This window comes from Bicyclus anynana, chromosome 12 (genome assembly GCF_947172395.1).
Source record: "Bicyclus anynana chromosome 12, ilBicAnyn1.1, whole genome shotgun sequence".
Taxonomy (NCBI): Eukaryota; Metazoa; Arthropoda; class Insecta; order Lepidoptera; family Nymphalidae; genus Bicyclus; species Bicyclus anynana.
Window position 1 is genome coordinate 9561483 of NC_069094.1, and position 23786 is coordinate 9585268.

A 23786-nucleotide genomic window follows, 5' to 3' on the forward strand; every position below is an offset into this window, starting at 1 on the left:
CATATTTCTCATGTTTATATAAATCTCGAACTGATTTATACTCTCGACGAAGCTTGCTGAAATATCGTGCAACTTTTAAATTTTGTTTCCTTATTAAAAGAACCCTCTTCCGTTAATACATTTTCCGATTTTCATCACCCACGGTAACTTTGTGGGGGCGCTATAATTCTAAACAATTCGCCTACGCGCGAGTTAGAGAATTGCCTCATTCAAAGTAAGTACCTCTTGAACTTATCTCGGCATCGGAGCAATTTTGACTCTTAGGAAAATTGACTACCTACGTACTCGTACCGTATCTACAGTGTGCAGTACTGAGTACTTTGTATATTCAACTTCAATGTTACAATCGTGGTATATACTTTAACTGCTTTGCCAATGACTTCGTATTACAAAGACTTGGGTTCGAGCCCTGGGTTTTTATTTGACAGCCTCCGTGGCGCAGTGGTATGCGCGGTGGATTTACAAAACGGAGGTCCTGGGTTCGATCCCCGGCTGGGCAGAATGAGATTTTCTTAATTGGTCCAGGTCTGGCTGGTGGGAGGCTTCGGCCGTCGCTAGTTACCACCCTACCGGCAAAGACGTACCGCCAAGCGATTAAGCGTTCCGGTACGATGCCGTGTAGAAACCGAAAGGGGTGTGGATTTTCATCCTCCTCCTAATAAGTTAGCCCGCTTCCATCTAAGACTACATCATCACTTACCATCAGGTGAGATTGTAGTCAAGGGCTAACTTGTAAACAATAAAAAAATATATATGAAATATTGAGCTGCTTTTTTGTTCAAGAAAGAATCAGAAGCAGTCCTGAGTTTAGAAGTAAGTGGAGTTACACCCAGTGCCTTAGAAGTTAGGCCGACTTCGCCTAGCAGGCCCTTAAAATCGACTAAAATATGAGGTGAAGGAAACCTGCATAACAGATAATTTTCTTAATTCTCCGCGAGTGTGAAGTCGGCCAAACCGCATTGGGCCAGCGTGGTGAACTATTGGCCTAACTCCTCTCATTCTGATAGGAGACTCGAGCTCAGCAGTCAGCCGAATATGGGTTGATAATGATGATGATGATGATGATGAGGTTATGAGTGTCCTGAAAATTACTATCAGTAAGACTTATTAAAAAAAAGAAAAACCCTCTTCCTTTCACATTAACACTTAATAAACTTAAATTAAATAATCCTGTGATGCGTTAAATGGGATATAAAATTGAACCATTACTGACCACCATAAAATCCATGGCAATGGAGAGAATTTTATGAAATAGCCATGAAAGGTATGCATTATGTTCTGAAAAGCTTCAGTATAATAAAAGGCAGTAATTCGTTTAGATTGCGAAAGATGCTCTTCTATAATAAAATCGTCATTATTTTGATGGCCTAATTCACCATCATTACGTCACCATCACCGTCGCCGTCACTGTCGCCGTCCATCGCCGTCACCGTCGCCGTTCAAAATAACTTCGCCTGTAACCTGCAGCTCCCTGCGATTCGATAAGTAGTGTCAATTGACCCAGTCAGGATTTAACAAGCACTGCGCTTTTCAGTGTAGCGTCGCAAAGTTTATCGGCTTTTCGAACTATGTACACAAAATTATAAAAATATAACTTCATCATCACCATCCTCATCATCATCATCATCATCATCATCATCATCATCATCATCATTAACAGTCGATGGACAGGCCGATGTCTACTGCTGGACATCAACGTCTTACATGGACTTCCTAACATAACGGAATCGAGCTGCCAGCATCCAACGGCTACGTTGAACACTGCGCTTTCCGGTGAGGGATCGTCATTCCAGCACCTTGGAACCCAAACGTCCATCGGCTCTTCGAAGTATGTGGTCTGCCCATTGCCACTTTAGCTTCGTGACTCGGTGATAATTTATAATTAGATAATTAATTGGTCTTAGCTTAGGCAAAATTTGATAAACTAATATTTAACTTCAGTCTCGGCTAATCCCCTTATTATAACACAAACAGTTTAAAAACAATTAAAAGTTAAAATCGAAGCGAAAAGCAACATGTCTAATGTCCTCAAAACCAATCAGAAACTTTTATTTAATCTACTAAGCCAAGGAACGTGCTTAAACTGCAAGAGAAACGATTCATAACATTTTGTTACTTTATAGTTTTGTTACTAGAATGACGCCGGGAAGAGTCTTTTAACCTTCCCAGTTAGCAAGAAAGTTTTTATATCTTATATTATTTTACTTTTATGCACTTACTATGTATACTGCGTGATTTCACCTTTATTTAAAATCATTATTATTGAATTTAACTCTCACGCCCGGTACAAATAAGATATATAACAAGCAGGAAAGGAAAATAAATAAACTTACTTAAATACGCGTTAGAACTAAAATATATTACATAGTAGTAGTAAACTTTTAACTACCCCTACCCTACCCCTACCCCTAACCTACCCCTACCCTACCCTACCCTACCCCTACCCTACTCCTACTATTAATATAATAATAATATTACCATAATGTTTACCGTACAAACAGCCATACAATTGTCTTCCGGTACTCAAAATTTAAGACTTGATTCTTGATTATGATAAAATCAGTTACCATTTTTTTCTCATTCAAAATCTTCCGGTCGGTGCACGTAATTCATCATCACTTGCACTTACCGTTTTATTCTGTTTAACCTTCAGATAAAAACGGTAAGTGCAGAGTATAATATTGGATTCCGGTTAGACTGTACTACGAATAAAATGGTAATGGGCATTACAATATGAAATTGAAAATACAATGATGACTTATTTTCGGTAACATTTCATTTTTTAATTTATGGATTTACTATTATATCTAGGCTTTTGTTAATTAAGCTTAACAAAAGCTATAAAAATTAGCTTCCACTCGAGCTTTCTCACTTCTATCTAAGTGTTACTTTGTCAACAATCGCCAAAATTCGGTTTTTTATTTTTCCTGAAAAATTTGCTTTTTCCAATTACAATTTTATTCTCTGGGAACGGCGATATACTTATAGATTTCTAGATAAACAATACCATTTAAAATATGAAAATTAGGAATAGCACGAGATGTGTTCCAAGATTAAATGGTAAAATAAAAAAGTGAATAAATAAATATTTATTGAGATCGCAATTAACACAAATATATTTACCTAATACCTACTAGTGGACGCCCGCGACTCCATCTGCTCTTAGACCCCCTCAATTCGGCTCTCGCGCAAAATCCGTTCTTCGCGGACCTCTGTTATCCATAGTCTATATCCCTGTCAATTCATCTTTGTGCGTCAAGAGGTTTTTAAAATTTCGTGATGACCTTATAAATATGCATTTTAATATTAGCCAATTTCCAAGTTGAAAATGTTTGCTCATTATAAGCTGAAGGCGCAAGATTATTACAAAACTCAGACATTCTCGCTAGCTATCACTTTCCACCAACACAAAAGAAGATGAAAAGAACAAACGTGCACTTAATTTTCACTAACTTCAAGCGGATTTACGAAGCTGCTTCTTCAGTGAAAATTGCTTTCTTTTATGACATTTTAAGACCTCTCCTTTTGATAGCTGCTTTAAAAATACAATATTCTTTCAATATGTTGCACGTAAAAAGGATATGAAATCTCATAGCATATTACCGCTAAAGTGCAGGGCCTGTAGCCATGTGGCACGTGAATTCTATTTCTAAAAACGCTTCTTTATCAGCTGATAGACGTCCACTGCTGGACATAGGCCACCTAACAGCACAACGGTCTCGAGCCACCAGCATCCAGCAAGGTGGTAAACGGTCGTTAGAAGCTTGAAAACGCTTCGAAAACTAACAAAATGTATAGGAATGACAGATCCGATCGACAACTTATCGATATCGTAATCGATCACGTAACCTATCGATAGCAAATGTCATTCCTATGTCTACAGGTTATGTCGTACTATTTACGGAAAATCCTTTATTATACCGTAACTAAGCTTCGTGATAGCCCAGTGGATATAACCTCTGCCTCCGATTCCGGAGGGCGTAGGTTCGAATCCGGTCCGGGGCATGCACCTCCAACTTTTCAGTTGTGTGCATTTTAAGAAATTAAATATCACTTGTTTCAAACGATAAAGGAAAACGTCGTGAGGAAATCTACACACCAGAGAATTTTCTTAATTCTTTGCGTGTTTGAAGTCTGCCAATCCGCATTGGGCCAGCGTGGTGGACTATTGGCCTAACACCTCACATTCTGAGAGAAGACTCGAGCTCAGCAGTGAGCCGAATATGGGTTGATAATGAAGCTTCGCATTTTGTACGTAAGAATTGTCTTAATTGCTAATATGTGGGTAATTCAATATTTGAGTGTTTTTCCTCGAAGTCGCGACGTAATTTCGTATTATCGATGAAATGATATCCCATTGATTTTCGATTTGTACGAAGATGTGTGCAACTTATATAAAAACTTTGTGAACAGTAACCGAAGGAATTTTATTGACATCATGGGGAAGGAAATATAAACGTTATTCTTTAGAGCTGATCGACTTGACAGGAGACCGACAGACCGGCCGGTGTCGCGATTTAATCCGTTCTTCCCCAAACGATTAATCACTTAATTTGTATATTATAACTTATGTAATGTTTAGATTTCGTTTTAATATAACCTATTGTTATCGCCGTTTAGTGTTGGAAATAGTAGTCTGTGACGGATATGACGTCGCTCGATCTCATGTTGGCTTCAGTGTGCTCGTGGCGTTCGAGCCGTCCACATCTCTTGTTGTGTAATTCTTAATGGGTTACTGGGGAGAGTGACTTGAGTGGAAAAGGGGAGTGTTTGTATACAGTCAAAGGATCCTTTAACCCTACACACATCGTTCACAAGTACGTGACTTCACTCAAGGTCATTCTCTGCCATTCTAGCGACTTATTTTGGTAACAGTTTGATTTGTTAATTAAGTTGTCCTGACAAGTGTTGTGAATCATAACCTTTATTCGACATTAGTTTCCTTATATTTGTAATCACCTTTGAGTCCTATAATATCAGAAGTGCGATAAAGAACTTGTGCCCACAAAGTAAACAAAGATAACGACGAAGTTTTAAGCTATCCTAAATCAGGCCAATCGTTTTTAATTTAATTGTTAAATCTGGTATGAGAGATCATTTTTCATAAAAAGAGGGTAATAAATTAATTGAGTAAAGTACACCGATGAATTTTACATTACGGTAAAGTTAAATTCGAATATCAATAGTGTGTGAATCGTGATTCCAAATTTTAAGTATTGACGGTATAAATTTAGTATTGACGGTATGGACAGAAATTGTGTTTCACGGTGTTTTCGATGAAATTTTGCGTTTTAATATTATGACAAGACGCGAAATGTTGCCGTATAGATTTTGTGTTAATAATTGCAACTTATAACTGTTTGAAATTTGTAAATTTTGGTTACCGGATTAAGTAACCCTACTGCCATTTTTCGATAAATATGAGTCATACACGACGTTACATACAATGGTGACTTGAACTATACATAACCCTAGATACACATGGCCCATACACACTCATTCGATTAAAAATGAGTCATACACGACCTTCAATAGTGGTTTGTACACGCTCAAGTTGTCAGTGTAAACGCAACTGCACCAGACACGGACGCGATCCAGGGACGGATGCGCCACCAGGATGGCCGAATGTTATCGCCGTTTAGTGTTGGAAATAGTAGTCTGTGACGGATATGACGTCGCTCGATCTCATGTTGGCTTCAGTGTGCTCGTGGCGTTCGAGCCGTCCACATCTCTTGTTGTGTAATTCTTAATGGGTTACTGGGGAGAGTGACTTGAGTGGAAAAGGGGAGTGTTTGTATACAGTCAAAGGATCCTTTAACCCTACTCACATCGTTCAAAAGTACGTGACTCCACTCAAGGTCATTCTCTGCCATTCTAGGGTATTATTTTGGTTACAGTTTGATTTGTTAATTAAGTTGTCCTGACAAGTGTTGTGAATCATAACCTTTGTTTGACATTAGTTTTCTTATATTTGTAATCACCTTTGAGTCCTATAATACTATTAAAAACCGCTTAAAAAATAAACACCGATAAGTTGATGTGATTTTTAAGATTTAAAGATTTTCATTCTAATTTTCTCTCATCCGAACTTGGATAGGTGTTTTTTTGTTATACATAGGTCCTATGGAGAAGATTTAAATAGAAGAGACAAGCCACAAAAACTTTGTTTGTTATGCACCAATCTATGTTGGTACCACTGATGTGAAGTGAATTTCATTGGAACAAATACGAAGAACCAAGAACCAAAGATTATTTCAAAAATAAGCTAAGAGCTTTAATCTATATTTGAAGTAGTTTGTGATGTTGCAGGGGTAATCGCTGGATTTACTAAATCGATATTGAATTTTTTTTACCACTAGTAGGGGAACAGAGGGTAATGAGAGCCAGAGGGTAATTGGAGCGGTGCGACTAGAGACAAAACTAGACCTCGTATTCACTCGGTTGTCACTCGGGCACCTTCGGCATGCTGCGATCGCGTTTCTCTACCGTTCTAGACTCGCCAGTGCCACGCGTTGTGTGACTACGGATGCTTGTCGAGTTTTTGCTCCGCGCTTATAAAAAATACGAAATTTCATCGGCCAGGTAAGTGTGAAGTTATGCACTTGTTACAATCAAATCTATTTTATTTTATAGCTAATGATATTAATTTCGAGTATCTGCGCGTATAATTTCATTACAAACTAGATCCAATAAATTATTTTATTTTATTTTAAAATGGTGGTAGTCGGGTAATCAGAGCTTATTAGGCTCTGATTACCCTTTGTAGCTCCAATTGCCCCATAAGCATTATAATATGTTTTTTTGCAGATGTCAAAAAAACCCTGATATTGACCCTGCTGTAAGTTCATCTATACTAAGTGAGCTACAAGTGGAAACATCTACAACAAATAGTACACAAAACATGTCGCCAAACACAATCCCTTATAAAATCCCGTTAATATCGAATGATAAAATACTCCCGGAGCCAATTACTGTAAAATTTTCCATGACCTCGTCCACAACAAACGACATTCAAGAACAATCACTCTACACAGAACCAATTATATCAAATGACCGCAACAGTCGAAAATTCTACAATCAGTTACTTTAATCTTTAATATCCAAACATCTGCTTGTTCCAAAACTGCAACTGAAAATTAGATTTTGAGAAAGTTAAGAATACACGTCGCGTCAAAGAAAACATTCAGTAATATTATCTAGCACACCAATGAAAACAGCATTTGAAGAGAAGGAGAAGAAACGTTAAGAGAATAAATGTAAAACTAAAATAATTGCAAAGAAGAAAGGAGCAACCAGCAACAAAGAAAGAAAATGTCCCGTAGCGAAAGGCGGATGGAACAAGCATTGCAGCCAACATGAACGAAAAAGTAAAAATGAAACTTTTGAGGATGAAACTGATACGTCAGATAAAGAAGACTTTGAGAATCGTTGCGATGATGAGTCAGAATATTCAGAATAAGAGACATTGTGTGCTATTAGCTAGCGACATAGGAAAAAATAACGAAATCTGGTACCGTTGTAGAGGTTGCGGTAAATGGGCTCATAAAGAATGTTCTGGTTCTGACAGTCCAGTTGATTATATTTGCGTTTTTTGTTTGGATCCTTAAACTTACTGTTGTACGGTTACGTTTATACCAAAATTTATATGAATATGTGACATTTCAGGCTAACATAAAAATTTTTGAGACTGATTTAATAATTGAGTAGCTCCCATTACACTTATGGGCATTTATAGGCTCTTATTTCCCGCTAAGTCGGGTAATGGGAGCGATTCTCTTTTTTTGTTTAAAGTTTATCTGTGGCCAAATGTCTAATAATCTAACGTTAACGCTGTGATTAAAAGATAGCCAAATAAGTGAGGATTTAGTTTCTAATAGAAAAATCCTAAAGTATTCATTAATTTGCCTTTTATTGAACTTTTTCCTTAGTAGGCTCCAATTCCCCCCGTCTCCCCTAGGGGAAGGTAGTGGAATTGCGGACGCTTAAGCGGAATCACAAATAAAACTCAAACTATTAATAATAATCAGTCGGTCTTTATTAATTATTAAACTGTAGTTGTTTCCTATCAAAACAACATTAATTATTATATGAGACTAATCGACATTTATTAAATTTTAACCAAAACAAAAAGATATATGTCCTTAATTACCCTTAGCTCTTGGGGTAAATACGGACCATGAAGGATTAATTCTTTGTTATATGCTGTTTTCAGTGGGCCATGGAAAGTTAAATATATTTCGAGGCATCTGAAATAAAGAAATATTGCCTTAGGTTTGATAAATAATAGGGTAATTACCCAAACGAGTTAGAAAAAGTACAACATGAAAATTTTTAGGTTACCAAAATTTGTCCACGCAAACGGTCGTGCTTTTAACTCATCATTAACATCAGAAGCGACAGAAAATGTGAATTTTTACTGACACTTATTCTTTTGAATAACACTCACTTGACATCAAAATCACAAAATAATTAAAATTTCAATTACCTTGAAACGTGCGCGCAGCCATTTGTCAAGAATGTTTGGGGGACACTAAAGATGGCAGAACACATACAGATGATTGCGGCGGCGCGACGTGGTGGGCAGAGATAGAGTAGATACAGTCATGTTAGTCCGTATTTAACCCACGTCCGCAATTCCCTCAACGTCCCCTAAGCCATGTTATTTGTGAGTGTCCTAGGCTACACTTTCGCCGTATTCTCACGGGAACAGAAACTATGCGGGTGAAACTACGGGGCTTTGGCTAATATCATATAAGATTATTTAGAAAGTGCTAATCCCGGGTTTTAGTACCATAAAATATGTATATCATCACCATCATCATTTTCAGCCGATGGACGTCCACTGCTGGACATAGGCCTCTTGCATGGACCTCCAAGCATAACGATCTCGAGCCGCCAGCATCCAGCGGTTTCCTGCAATCCGCTTGATGTCCTCTGTCCACCTAGTGGGGGGTCGACCAACACTGCGCTTTCCGGTGCGGGGTCGCCATTCCAACACCTTGGGACCCCAACGTCCATCGGCTCTTCGAACTATGTGGCCTGCCCATTGCCACTTCAGCTTCGCGACTCGCTGAGCTATGTCGGTGACTTTGGTTCGTCTGCGGATCTCCTCATTTCTGATTCGATCACGCAGAGAAACTCCAAGCATAGATCGCTCCATCGCCCGCTGAGTGATTTTGAGCCTTCTAATGAGGCCCATAGTTAGCGACCAGGTTTCGGATCCGTATGTCATCACTGGCACCACGCACTGTTCGAAGACTTAAAATATGTATATATAATATACTAACTCAAGGAATTCAAACTCCGCGTTAGGTGTATGACGTTAATGTGTTTACAAGACTTAGACAATAACAAAACAATGCACAACGTACCTTATACTGCTAACTGCTATCGTTGAGTCCCACGAACAGTTTTCGTTGTTGACGATTTCCTGCGTTTTTAGTTGCTTATAGTTGCGTATTGTATAATTGCATAGTTGCCTAAAGTAGTGTTGCTTATTGTCTTCTCATACTAAGATTGTCTTAAATCATGTGCAACGTCTGTTATCGATGGCGCGAAATTTAAATTATACAAGTCCATATGTAATTGGTCTGAGTTAAATACTCAAGATGTCATCCGCTCGCTGTCTACTAAATTTTACGCGGTCGAAGTCACGGGCGTCCACTAGTAATAAAAAACTTGTGAGGTGTCAAGGGACCTCGGATGGAACGAAGTTATAGCTATCGCTATCGATATCCCTATCGCTATCGTTATAGCTATCATCGGTATCGCTATTGCAATCGGTATTGCTAGAGCCGTCATCTCTATCAATATAGATATCGTTATCGTTACAGATATCGTAATAGCTATCGCTATCGCTATCGTATCGCATCCTATCCTATCCCATCCTAACCCATACCATCCCATCCTATCCCATCACATCCCATTCCAAAAATAATCTTCGCGACACCACACTGTTCAATGCTAAATAGAAAGACGAAACGAAAATAACTGGCTTGCTTTCTATGAGAGACAGAGATAGAGAAACATGCGCACGCCGCATGGCTTACAACTATAGCAAAAAGTGTCGTTACAATTTTCGGTCTTAATTTACGATGAAGAACTTCGTTCCAATAAATAAAATATTATTTAATATTAATATTATACTCGTACCGTTGGAATTTAATCAAGAGCAATTTTAATTTTACTTTTCTTGTTTCCGAACTTGTATAGATTTTTGTTGGTTATGCGTAGGTCCAATGTAGAATATAAAGATAGAAGAGACAAGCCACAAAAACTTGTTAAACTACATTAGGTACAAAAAAATTGTTGTTAGCTCTACATTGGTACTTAATTGATACAGCGGAACTCTACGAGTAGCATCGCCTCGGGCGCAGTTCGAGTTCGCTTGTTGTTTAGTCACGGCCAATCACTGGCGCGTTCCACACGATCGTATAAGTAATATCTGCTTCACTATCAACAAAACTGATATCGTTATAATTAGTAATCAAACTTAACAGTGTTTTGATAAAACGTTTTTATCTTTAAAACGATATAAATAATCAATTTTTTAATACAATTATCGAATTCGTATACAAACAACTAATGTAGTTTTCCACAGTGCGTCAATTAATAAAAAATAGGTGAGTTAAGTTGATTGTTGTTTATTATTACTTAGTTTTGAAGGAACTACGTGTGATTCGTAATTATTTTGACACAATGCTTACCGGAATATCATTATCGCTTCGGTATCAAAGATTTTATACTATTAGACATGTTATTAGAGCTTCGAAAGTGAGGCGAACAAAGGTGGCTAATTGTCTTAATTTCATTTAGTCGCATGGTAAATAATGAAAGTTATTTATACAAATAATACCTAAATATGGTCTTAAAAGTCGAGGTGTGTGCACTGTTCAGAAAGTGTAAAAACTATATACCTTAACATAACTAAATAATGTAAATAAACACAAAATTGCATGTGAGCGCTGTGTGGAGTAGCTATTCAAATCACTTTTTGCGGCACGTAATAGTTAGTTTTATAAAGGATAAAATGTCGTTGTTCAGTATCGTTATTGAAACGAAATTTAATTAATTAATTTATTATACCCACATTAAAGTTAATTCGAAAGTGTTTGTTTTCTCTACAATTTTACTCATTTGTCAACTGTCAGTCAACCCACCATAATATAACTAGGTATAGTGGGACATTAGTTTTTTTTTGTTAGTTTTATCATTTCCCTTACAGAAAAGGCAAAAGTATTACACCGCACCATGTCTTCAGTATATTAATATCATAATTTAAAGTCCATCGTCCGTTGTTGTCTGTCAGTCGGGCCTAGTCAATTCATGTCAACCTTACCAAATCTTATGATAAAATCCCGTGGCCCGTTAAAACAGGCTATGGGTAGTCCGGTCTGTCGTTCAACCAATCGTGTGTTTGACAACCTGGAGCTGGACAACGAAAATATGAGATAACTCTTATTTTCGTTCTAACATCAATCTCGGGATCGAACATTGTACATCCTGTAAACAAACACAGTTTTCTCCGCATATTTTATCTCCAGTCCAATAGGTGTCTACCTTGATTTTGTTTACAATGAGTATTTAGTTTCAGTTGTCATTCTTGACCTTTAACATAAGGAAATTAATGAATCAACTCCCATTTATGACTTTTCTTGAAGGTAATGATTTAGAATATGTTATCAAAGTAACATACTGGGCTACCTTAGAAAGAAGTGTAGGAATGACGAAAACAATGTTATCATACCATATGCCAAAATACCGAAGCATCCGCTGGTATATTGCAAAGTATGAGTGTACCAATAGTGACTGAATAATCGAAGTAGTACAATATAAAATTTAACAGGAAATATTTTCATAAAATATACACCAGCGGATTACAGGGATGCAAATTATATTGTTGGAGGCATTCCTTAAGAGAGGGCTAAGTTTAGCAGTGGATTATAATAAAGATGATACGTAAATCTATACCTATAAGGAGATTAAACGAAACTCAACCGGTTAAGGAATACTAGTATATTGCTACGAACTTGTCGGCAAGCATTCGACCTTAATTTTACTAGGTTATTTTAGTTTTTTACACATTAATGCACAAACACACCACTTACCACTAAAGTGCGTTTATGACCCACTTAAAAGTTTTATTATTATTAACAAACAGGTTTTATTATCCATTTAAAATACTTACTCACGCAAAGATGCTTATACGGAAACGTTAAAACAAGTTCGATTTTCGCATATTTTCCTGGTGTCATCTGTTTTAAGGTGCTAGCCGAAAATCAGTGCTGTATGCTGCATGTCATTATCATCATTATCAACCCATATTCGGCTCACTGCTGAACTCGAGTCTCCTGTAAGAATGACAGGGATTAGGCCAATAGTCCGCCACGCTGGCCCAATGCGGATTGGCAGACTTTACATAGGCAGAGAATGATTCCTCCTCCTCTCCTCAAGATGAATACAATTAATTTTTAGTCAAAGGGATACGAATTTTTGCACACTTGTAAAAAGTAATTTAACTCATTAGGCAAATACAGATTTTTTTGAAAATCTGCCTCATGAATCCTCCTTAATTGTCCTAATTTATGGTCAATTTTCAGCTTTGTATCAATTGTATAATTTGGGCCCAAGTTGGTTTTTGAGCCTGGGTTTCTTCTTTGAATTATGCTTTTTATGTTAAAGCATTATATTGTGTTTAATATCACAGGATGTTTTCTAGTTTTACATGTCAGTCAACTTGATTTATGTACCAACAAGCCTTTCTAGCAACTACAGTGGCCACTTGAAGCTTATTCTGGTTAACCGGTATAACTGCATAAACCTACCTAGTTGATTATACTTGAAATTACAATTATTATTGAATAACTATGTGACTAATTATCACTAAATATGTGTAACTAATTTTGCCGATTCTTGATCAGTAGATTTTGATATTTTATTCCAACAATAGTACCTATCAGTATATTTTTTTTTTTCATTTATTATTCTACAAAATAAATATTGAAATTAAGCCTAACTGCAATAAAACAAAAAAGAGAATAGGAATCATTAGCGGGTAGTGAAACAAATTACTTAATTATTGTGTTAGTGTACTTATTAATTATTATGTATCTAAACACTATATATTATTCGGTAAATAAGTCAGTCCTAAACTAGTATAGTGTATTATTAAAATATGTTCAATGCCAGAAGAACGAGGTTGTATAACATAATACCTTACCACGATATTCATTACTTAGGAAACATACGAGTAGTCACTCATAACATTACCTATATTTATAAAAATAATCGTAATACCTTGGATTGATAAATATAAACGATTGTGGATCAAACTGGCCCCAAATAAACATAAAATAATTTTCCAAACTCCAAACTAATAATTTATTAAAAGTTCATTGACACCCTACCTAAAGTACATTAGGTAGTGTGTCAACGAACTTTTAATAAATTATTACAAGTAAATCTTTTTGTAATGTATTTATAAGATATTACGAAAATAATTTTCGACGACCCAGACCAGGTGGACCGACGACATCAAACGAGTCGCAGGGTTTCGTTGGATCCAGGCTGTTCAGGATCGCGATCTTTGGAAGTCCCTACAAAAGGCCAATGTCCTGCAGTGGACGGCTATCGGTTGATATGATGATGATAAAGAAAATAATTTAACAATTAAACTAAAAAAACACTAGTGGTTTTGAGTAGGGAATATTCCATTCCATGTTTATCTAGACAATTAGGTAGGTACGATTGAGACTTCTCGTGTCTGTTTTTATGGTCTCTATCTACTCGCACTACAAGCTATAGGTAGGTAAGTACCTACTATAATAGAAGATTAAAATCTACATATGTACCCTCTTTATTTACCCTCTTCAGTTACTTCGTTCATTATCAACCCATATTTGGTCCACTGCTGACCTCGAGTCTCCTCTCAGAATGAGAGGGGTTAGGCCAATAGTCCACTACGCAGGCCCAATGCGGATTGGCAGACTTCACACTCGTAGAAAATTAAGAAAATTCTCTAGTATGCAGGTTTCCTCACGATGTTTTTCCTTCGCCGTTTGAGACACGTGATAAATTATTTTTTTTGGTTTCTACACGACATCCTACCGGAACGCTAAATCGCTTAGCGGTACATCTTTGGCGACAGGGTGGTAATTAGCTACGGCCGAAGCCTCTCACCAGCCAGACCTGGAGCAATTAAGAAAACCTCAATCGGTCTAGCCGGGGATCGAACCCAGAACCTCAGCCTTGCAAATCGACTGCGCATACCACTGCGCCGCGGAGGCTGTCAAATGAGGTTTTTATGCCTAATAAATCATAGATTAGGGTACATATTTTTTATGCTGGACCTCGTACTTTAAATATGTTTTAAATGTGTAGATAACATTTAAAACGATTTGTGAGATGTTAAATGGAATTCATGTCTAATGAGGATATAGTTGGAATTCTGATTACTATCAAGTATCGAAGACAATTATTATGTCATTAAAAACTATTCGTTAATGTGGCATCAACAACAAGTTATTTTATTGCGATATCCATTATGAAATTGTAAGGAACAACAATATTTTTGATAATAAAAATCTTTATGAAATTGTTGTTTGCTTTAACATATCAATTATTTATCAATTAAAAATTAACTGCTAATAAACTGTAATAGTCTAAAGCCTATGCCTAAATAGCCTAAAGCCTATGTTACTTAGTGAAGATGTAACGTTCTAAAGGTAAAAGATTTCTTAAAATCGGTCAATTAGTTTTGAGTAAAATCATACCAAACAAACAAACCTAAAATAAAAGTAAAAAGTTCAAATTATGCCTGTATCATAACTCTAATGGGTATTTTTTTGTTTTTCAGGTTTTAAAATGGCTCCAGATCCGAACAGACGACAAATTAGCTTCCCCAAACTTCCATACCCATTATACAGAGACGTAGAACCAAAAACTGTTCATCTATGGATCTCAGGAAAACGAAAACAAGATGGCGCCGAGGGTCTATGGAGAATACATGACAGTATCTATGATTTGACTGATTTCATTTCATCACACCCTGGTGGTTCACAATGGATTGAATGTACAAAGGTAATATAATATATTATTTGTAATATGTTGTCTGAAATGGTTGTACTACTATAGCTTGGCCTTGGCAATTTCGTACATAACACTCCCGAAGGTCTGCGCGGGCCGGGGCCGTTTAGCGATTAATGAAAAACCCACGATTGAAGCACCTCACTTCCCCGCATGCACGATTTTACACCCGCGCAGTCTTTGCCCCCTTCACCCGCATATCATGAGTATATCATCCATGAACTTGCCAGACTATATACTCTCACTGATACTGATACTCTGACTGATAGACTAAAGTAACACAAAATATCTTGTATTTACACCTGGTCTACTTCATCATCATTATCATAGCCATATTAATGGTCCACTACAGGGCCAGAATACCACCTGCTCCTGTACGAAGGAAGTCCGAATCCCACCCGCTCCTTTTTGAAGGAGGTCAGAATCCCACTTATTCCTATAAGAAGGAGGTCAGAATCCCACCCGCTCCTTAATGAAGAAGGTAAGAAACCCACCCACTCCTATAAGGAGGTCAGAATCCCACCCGCTCCTTTATGAAGAAGGTAAGAAACCCACGCGCTCCTATAAGAAGGAGGTCAAAATCCCACCCGCTCCTTTATGAAGGAGGTCAGAATCCCACCCGCTTCTATAAGAAGGAGATTAGAATCCCACCCGCTCCTATAAGAAGGAGGTCAAAATCCCACCCGCTCCTATAGGAAATAGGAGCGGTGGGGTGGGAAGAGGGTTGTCGGACTTAGGATGTTAAATTCATTTACGACCGCTATCAGATATTAATAACAATGACCATGACCGACAGCTTAACTTGCTCTCCGAGTCACAGGAGTTCAATACCGTCAAATTTCCATGTCCGCAGACTAAGAATTTTAACTGCAAACTTGTTAGAAGAAAGAAAAACTCAGTATCAAATAGCCCGACCCCTGAGTCAAGCCTAGGTCTGGTTGGTTTAAAGGCAGTGAACCAGCGAGGTAAACAAAACTTGTTTACATTGACGTATAGGTATTATTTTAGCAAATTCAAAATCAAATTAATGTTAATAATGAAATTCATTAGTATTGCTTAATCATAATTCAATTATTTGAATGATATTTTATAATTACTGCGGAACTTTGTGCTATCTAATTACCAAAATTTAAATACATATTTCTAAATGTTGTAATGAAATGCACTGGACCGCGAATGACTACCTCCTGAAGTAAAGTTAACCTTTATTATCTAGAGCAAGGGCAGATAAAATCGATGGTACATGTAACTCACTCAATATTCCATCTTACTTCGATTAGTCTAAAAATATTAAAAGTACCGCGTGGAAATCAATGTAAACTTTCAAGCCCTATCTCACCACTTTAGAGATAGAATTTTAATAATTTTTGAATCCCATTATATTTTGTATTTTTTTATGATTTATCAACAAATTTTTTAAACTGTAACTTTAAAAATGAAGGACTTGCCATACAAACTTCCAACCCCTATTTCACCCCCTTCTTATTTTATTTTCGCAATAAAAAGTATCCCATAACCTTCTCCGTATTATGGTCTTAAAGCGTGCTAGGTTTTATTTGAATTCATGCAGTAGTTTCAACGTGATGCCCGAATAACAAAAAACACGGACAGACAGACGGACAACAAATCGAAAAAAAATATTTTAGCTTTCGATTCGACTATATAATGCCTCCCAACAATTTTTTTAAAATATCTTCAATTTTATTATAAGTAGATATAATTCTATATCTTAATTTTAAGAAACTGTAGTAGTTTTAGTTAGTTAGATTATCCGTCTAAATACATACAAATTCTTACACTCATTCTTTTAGAAAATTTCTAAAACAAAATTTTTGGCGTTCCTTGCCTACATGCAAAGTGAAGATGATTTTTTATCGTCTATCCCATGGTGTGGAGTATCGTTATCTATATCTTTGTGCAATAACTAAGGGTTTAAAATGCTAATTTAATCTCCGGAACCCTAGACTTCGCTTAGCCTGACACGCACTTGGCGGGTTTTATTATTTTTATAATAGATTTAATGTTTATATGATACTTTTAGGTAGTCTATATAAGTAATTTTAATATTATTTCAAAATAAACTTGCCTATGTATAGTTGTAAAAAAGAAATATAACTTGTACCTATTTGCATATTAATTTTGATGGTATGTTAACATTTTTTGCTTGGTCATTATAATTAAATACTTACTATCTATAAAAACTGTACCAATATTAAGTTAAACTTAAGTTTGTGCCAGCAACGTTAATAAATTTCATACTTTCCTGCTTTCAGGGAACGGATATTACAGAGGCTTTTGAAACACACCACATAAATACCGACACAGTCGAAGCTTTACTGCCAAAATATTTCATAAAGAAAGCCGAAACACCCCGGAATTCACCGTTCACATTCAAAGAGGATGGATTTTATAAAACTCTAAAGACGAAAATTGCTGCAAAACTTAAAGAAATACCACATGATGTGAGAAGAAAAAGTGATAATGTCACCGATTTTCTATTTGTCTGTTTGTTAATAATAAGTCCACTTTGTTGCTGGATTTTGACAAAGAATTTATTGTATGGAGCAGCGGTGACAGTGCTTCTCGGGTATATACTAAGTGCATTAAGTATCTGTGCCCACAACTATTTGCACAGGGCGGATAGCTGGCGCATGTACCTTATGAACTTTAGTGGATTTACATACTCGTAAGATATATAAGTTTTGTATCTTGTAAGCATCTATCTAAATATAGGTATAAAACTCAAAGGTGACTGACTGACATAGTGATCTACCAACGCACAGCCCAAACCACTGGACGGCTCGGGCTGAAATTTGGCACGACGTGGCATGACCTATGACGTAGGCATCCGCTTAGAAAGGATATGATCAATTCTACTCCTAAGGGGATAAAATAGGGGAAACTTAGTCAATTTTGCGGCGATTTCGCTGATATTTAGAATGAAAATAGATTTTACTCAGGATTAACACATATTCTACTTTTCATCCCGGAGGAATCCATGGATCCCACGGGACGCGGACGAAGTCGTGGGCGTTCGCTAGTACTTATAATAAAACTATAACAGACCACATTCTGTACATTGAAGATATTTTGAAAATTTTTAACGGAGGGCATTATATAATTGATACTGAAGCCAAAAATATAATGTGATTCAAACATTTTTAAAATTCAACCCCTAAAGTGGTGAAAATAGGGCTTTAAAATTTACATTTATTTTCACTTTTGTGCAAGTAAACTGGTGATTGATAGAATATTATTTCGGATACCAATTGTGTGGCAGTTTAAGTAGTCGATGATGACCGAATTAAAAAAAAAATATAAAAGCGAATCATCTTATGGTATCGAAAACTGTTTGACGTTATAAACGTCCGCTAAAAACGGATTTTGCGACAGGGCCATATTAAGGAGGTCTAGACCTTAGAGTAGCTATTTATTCTATCTATTATTATTCCTATTTTACATTTCAGAGATTTTCGGATATCGCATTCTTTATCACATCACATGCACACCAACACCGCGAATGATTTAGAGTTGAGTTTATTGGAGCCATTCCTGCAATTTTTGCCGAAAGAAGACAAGCCGTTGTGGGCGCAAATGGGAGCGTTCTTCTATCCACTCATATATTCATTCACTGGTATGAGTTTTATGGTGAAAGAGTGAGTATTTTATTTGGGCAAAATCATGTAGATATACATTTTTATACTTTGCCTCGTGAATGCGTTTCCAGTGTTTTAGCTTAAAACTGCTTAGACTTGTGATTGGCTGGCTCATGTGGCGATTATCTGGCTTATTTTTTTTCCAAAGGATCGGGCTGGCTATTCAATGCGGAAATGCAGCCATGCCAATCCTATTCTTGCCACCATTCCGCGTGGGCATGAATTATATAGTTATTAGGATAAGTTAGCTTAAGTTTCTTCTTGTATTCTTTCCCACTTAAATTATTATATAAATTTAGTCATGTAATTATTAAAGTCATAGTGTACGTCATAGGGTCATTGACTGATAGCCTTGGCTAGTCTTGGGTCGGTCTATAAAATTAATGTAGTTTTCTTATAGTTAAGTAACTCTCAGTACCAGCATGCCTGTAAAATCATTGAGGTCTAAGTTGGAGTGCAGGCTCTTGTTTAGAACATGTCTATTCAATTATAGATGCCATATATTTTTCCTTATCCCCTCTCCCATAAGTAGGGAGATATGGCAGTGTTCTCGGTAAAATGGAGTGATAATGATGACATTATATTTTTCAGTATTGTGGGGTTTTTGAGTAACACAAGCAAGAAAAGGTTAACATGGGATCTTTTGCTACCATATGTATGGGTTGTATGGATGTGGTGGTTAGGTGGACAATCCTTGTCGTGGACTATCGTCGTCTGGATAGCAACAATTTTGATAGCAAGTTTCTTCATCATGGTGTTCGGATTGACAGCTGGTCACCACGCCCATACTAATTTCTTCGAGGGAGACGTACCAAGGTGATTTTATATTTACTTTTATTTGATTTGATGTTGAACCCCCCATTGTCAGCAAAAATAATTGTCAACAAAGCTCCCCCATCCATAACATGCGCACATAATTTCTACATGCATTTTTGTAGGGATCTCCGAATTTGTTGTTTTCAAACAACATATTCGGAGCAGATTAAAGCAATACTAATTGAACAACCCCTAAGTGGCGCAGGGGTACCCTTGCCTCTACATCGAAGGCCGTGGGTTTGATTCTCACAACTGTAAAATGTCCATGTGATGAACATGAATATCTTCTAGTATCTTGGTGTTTACATATTATAATATAATACGTAAACACCAATTCTGTACACGATACCTAATTGTTTCCTAAAAATATATTTCAAGATTCACCGTCTTTAAATTATCGAAACAATCAAGAAATAGCAGCGTACAAAAAATAGGTAGGTAACTTACTCGTATGTATGTAAATACATAAGTTACCTACTTGGCATAAGTGATTATCAAGTTATTATAATCATTCTTAAGAGATCTTTAACCCCGACCAATCAGAAACTGGCATACAACATTTTAATAATATAAAAATCATATTATTTTTTAGTAAAATAATATGAATAATTTTTTAGTAAAATCCTAATTTTCCAATTTACCTAAACGTATATACATATATATCGTTTAATTGGTAAACTGGTTATTTTTTTTGAAAATAAGAAAAAAGTCCAGAGTCATGAATTCTTAAGTAGGTAGGTACTTACCTATTTTGATATTGACCCTATATTTGACCCTTCTATAATATGTAGTGGGTATATTACCCTACCAACTAAAATTGCGCAATATAACCAAAACTTTAAATCCCTTTCCTATAATGCATCAATGTCTTTACATCCAGGGGCGAATACTTAGATTGGGGCATACATCAAATGGATACCATGGTCGAGAGGGTCGAAAACATGGAAGATCACTTTAAATCAATCACGCGTTTCGGAGACCACGCGTTACATCATCTGTTCCCGACGCTAGACCACGCGGAGCTAAAATATCTATATCCGACCCTCATAGAACATTGTGAAAAATTCGACACTCAGCTTCGGGTGACTACGTTCTATAATGCACTGATAAGCCATAGCAAGCAGCTTATAAGGAAATGGCCGAATAACTTTAAAGAAAAATAAGTGAGAATCTATCGGTTGAGAAATTTTGTTTTTATATCTTTAGGTTTAAGTATGTTTTGTAAACACTTTAGGAGACGAAACGTTTATTATTAAAATGTTGAAATAAAAATTGATGATGTAACCTAACTACATTGTCGTTAATGGACTTTAATAACTCTATTTTTAAGGTAACTAAAGACTATGATTTAAATACGTAATAAAAAAGACTTTTTAATACCAACTTACATTGTGATTTATTGTATTATTGGCTGTGGTTTTAAATAAAGGTGTGGTAGTATCTTTATTGAGAATAAATATTTTCTAATTTTCTAATTTTGTAGTATTATTAATTGAACCCAAAAATATTTGTATTAAAAGTTAAACTTTGAAATATTAATGTATTTTTCTTATAAAATAGAAAATGTATACAATGGAAGATATGACATTTTTTGTACATGTTGATATTCTTCTAATCCATAAAACCAAGCGAAAGCTTGTTTTGGGTACATTCGATAGGTGAAAATTGATCCCTAGACCTTCCAAAGATGAGGCCCAGTCCTTCAATATTGTTTTTTTAGAATTTCCCGTTTTAGAATTAGCCTGAAAGACTGACAGGAATGAGTATACGACGTAAATTAATCCAGTGAGCAGGGATCGAACACATGACCGTTAGCTGTTGAGTCCGGCCCCTATACCGTGGCGCTATTGACATATTATAATATCTACTAATATTATAAAACTATTTATTTCTTTGAACGCGCTAATCTCAGAAATTACTGATACGATTTGAAAAATTCTTTCAGTGTTATCGAGGAAGACTATAAGTTATATTTTATCTCCGTATTCCTACGGGAACGGAAACTACGCGGGTAAAACTGCGCGGCGTCTACTAGTATAAAATAAAGGGTTATAGAGTATCGACAAATACGCCGCCACACGTAGTGACCATTAAAGTATCATCAAGCATTCGCAGTGGACCGTGTCTGTGACTTTGGAAACTTGTTCTACTACAAACTCATACAAAAATTTGTAAAAAAATAGCCCTCCTTTGTGGGGCGTTTTGAATGCCCAGACATCCAGTGATCAGGGCTCTACGTTGTGTAGAGATGTAACGTTAATTATACGTCTACCTGTCATCTACTTTTATGCAATCGTTATTCCTCTTTCGCAATGAACTCTTCCTTCTCCTCCTCTTCATAAGTGTGCTTTCACATTAAAATCAATAAATACTTGTAAAAGTACGACCGGTGGCTGGTAGCTGGCATATTCATTATTTTGGTCTTTATTATCAACCTAATAAAATAAACATCAAACCAATTGAGAAATATCATCTACTTACTACATGATATTCACATCTGGGGGCACGGCAGTGCCCCCGCCAAGTCGAGCAAAAAAAAAGTCTTTTTTTTATAAAATAGATTGACTTGGCAATCGCTCTAAGCAATTATATCTATTGAATATAATATTATGTATAACTTGCGAGATATATTGTGTTTTGATGCGATGGCTAAGTTAATCTATTTTATAAAAAAAAGTAAAGATCCTTAACGTTGATATGGTCTCTATAAGATGTTGTTACTCGTAGGTTAGCAAATTACGTAATATCTTAAGACAGAAGATTATTTATGTAGGGACTGAATAAAATAACTGACTTGGTATTACATAGATCTCACAACTTTTTACGGTAGAAGAACTAAATTGCGAGACTTGGGTTTTTTTACAAGTATTGTTTTTGATGGCATTAATAATTTACCAGAAAGTCGTTATAGATAATTGAACAACTGATAGATATGCTTTAATTACTAAATAAAGATATATACCAAATCTAAGCTCGTTTTCCTCAGAAAATGACAGACATTTTTGTTCGTGACTATGAGTGCGATACAGGTCCTTCTATAATTGGTCTGAGTCTATGCGTCATAACATTACTTTATTAACAGACTATCCAACGCTGCTACGGCGCCGCTGCGATATAACAACGTTGCGGCGCCGCATCGCTCGTGTACTCGCTGATACGGTGAAATCTTTGCGATGCGGCGCCGCAACGCACCATGTGTCCCCGCTCTTACTTACTTATAGTGGGACCACAGTTTGACTAACTTTAAACCTTCCTACAATGAAGTATATCTGGTTATCGTAAGCTCTCGGTCCAACACGTTCGTATTACAGGTACATTAAACTTTAAAACACAAATGAGAGTGAACTAAAACAAAAGGAGACAATCCGAAATGTTTTCATTATAATAAAATTGTTTGTGCTTAAAAGTTTAATTAAAATGGGGCAAAGTGCTCCCAACCAGAGTTATTTACTTTAATTTTAGTTTATAATTTATATACATATACAATATATGTGTTTGGAAATATTATGTCATGTGTAACAGTGATGATAAGTAACGGAGAACAACCCCCTATGACGCCGCTGAGGTCCCATTATGCAACCTAATCTAAAGGAGGCACTTACACAATCAGAAATAAATAAAACAAAAATAAAGAAAAATAATAAGTTGGTAGCCGATAAGCCGACATAATGTTATATTTTAAATACCGAATTGAAGATTTTGGACCAACAGATGAACCAAAGAATTATCGATAGTTTTTGTAAAATCCAAAATTTTTCAGTTAATTTCATTGACATTGGTGTATTATGTTTAATTAATTCCATGGAACCACCATTTTTAATAAATTTCACGTCTACGTCCATGGAATTTACTAAAAATAATATACCAGGATTAAATTTCAATGATGAATTAGGCCTAGGATTCGTTTGTACGTATTCACTGTTATGTTTTGTATGTAAATGTTTTCTAACATTTTATGAATCGTAACATACTCGTATTTACACGTAAAAAAAATCTTTACATTGATAATATGCATATAAAACACATAGAGCCCAAGGAAATCTATAGTAGACAATCAAACTATAAAAAGTCAGGAAACTGCTACACATTAATTGTTATACATTAGTTCCCACGATTCATTATTCAACTGTGCAGTTTCGTAAAACCTCTGTACGTTCTAGTCAAAAGAAAACCGAGACAAAAGATTATAAAGTAACCTAATAACGCTTCCTCGGAAAAGCGAAGCAGAAA

At 36.1% G+C, this 23786-nt stretch overlaps 1 protein-coding gene across 2 annotated transcripts; it reads left to right on the forward strand.

Moving 5' to 3' along the window:
* The first annotated feature begins 10372 nt into the window (after positions 1–10372).
* Positions 10373–21031, forward strand: LOC112049761 (cytochrome b5-related protein). 2 transcript variants are annotated; one of them, XM_052884692.1, is made up of 6 exons: positions 10373–10622; positions 14855–15078; positions 17358–17671; positions 18552–18740; positions 19332–19556; positions 20437–21031. In XM_052884692.1, the coding sequence occupies exons 2-6, from the start codon at positions 14863–14865 to the stop codon at positions 20717–20719; spliced, it is 1227 nt and encodes a 408-aa protein (XP_052740652.1). In that variant the 5' UTR covers positions 10373–10622; positions 14855–14862; the 3' UTR covers positions 20720–21031. The 2 variants fall into 2 exon arrangements, with proteins under 2 accessions (XP_052740652.1, XP_023943558.2); XM_024087790.2 differs by having other exon boundaries at positions 10374–10622; positions 17358–17770.
* Positions 21032–23786: the final 2755 nt, after the last annotated feature.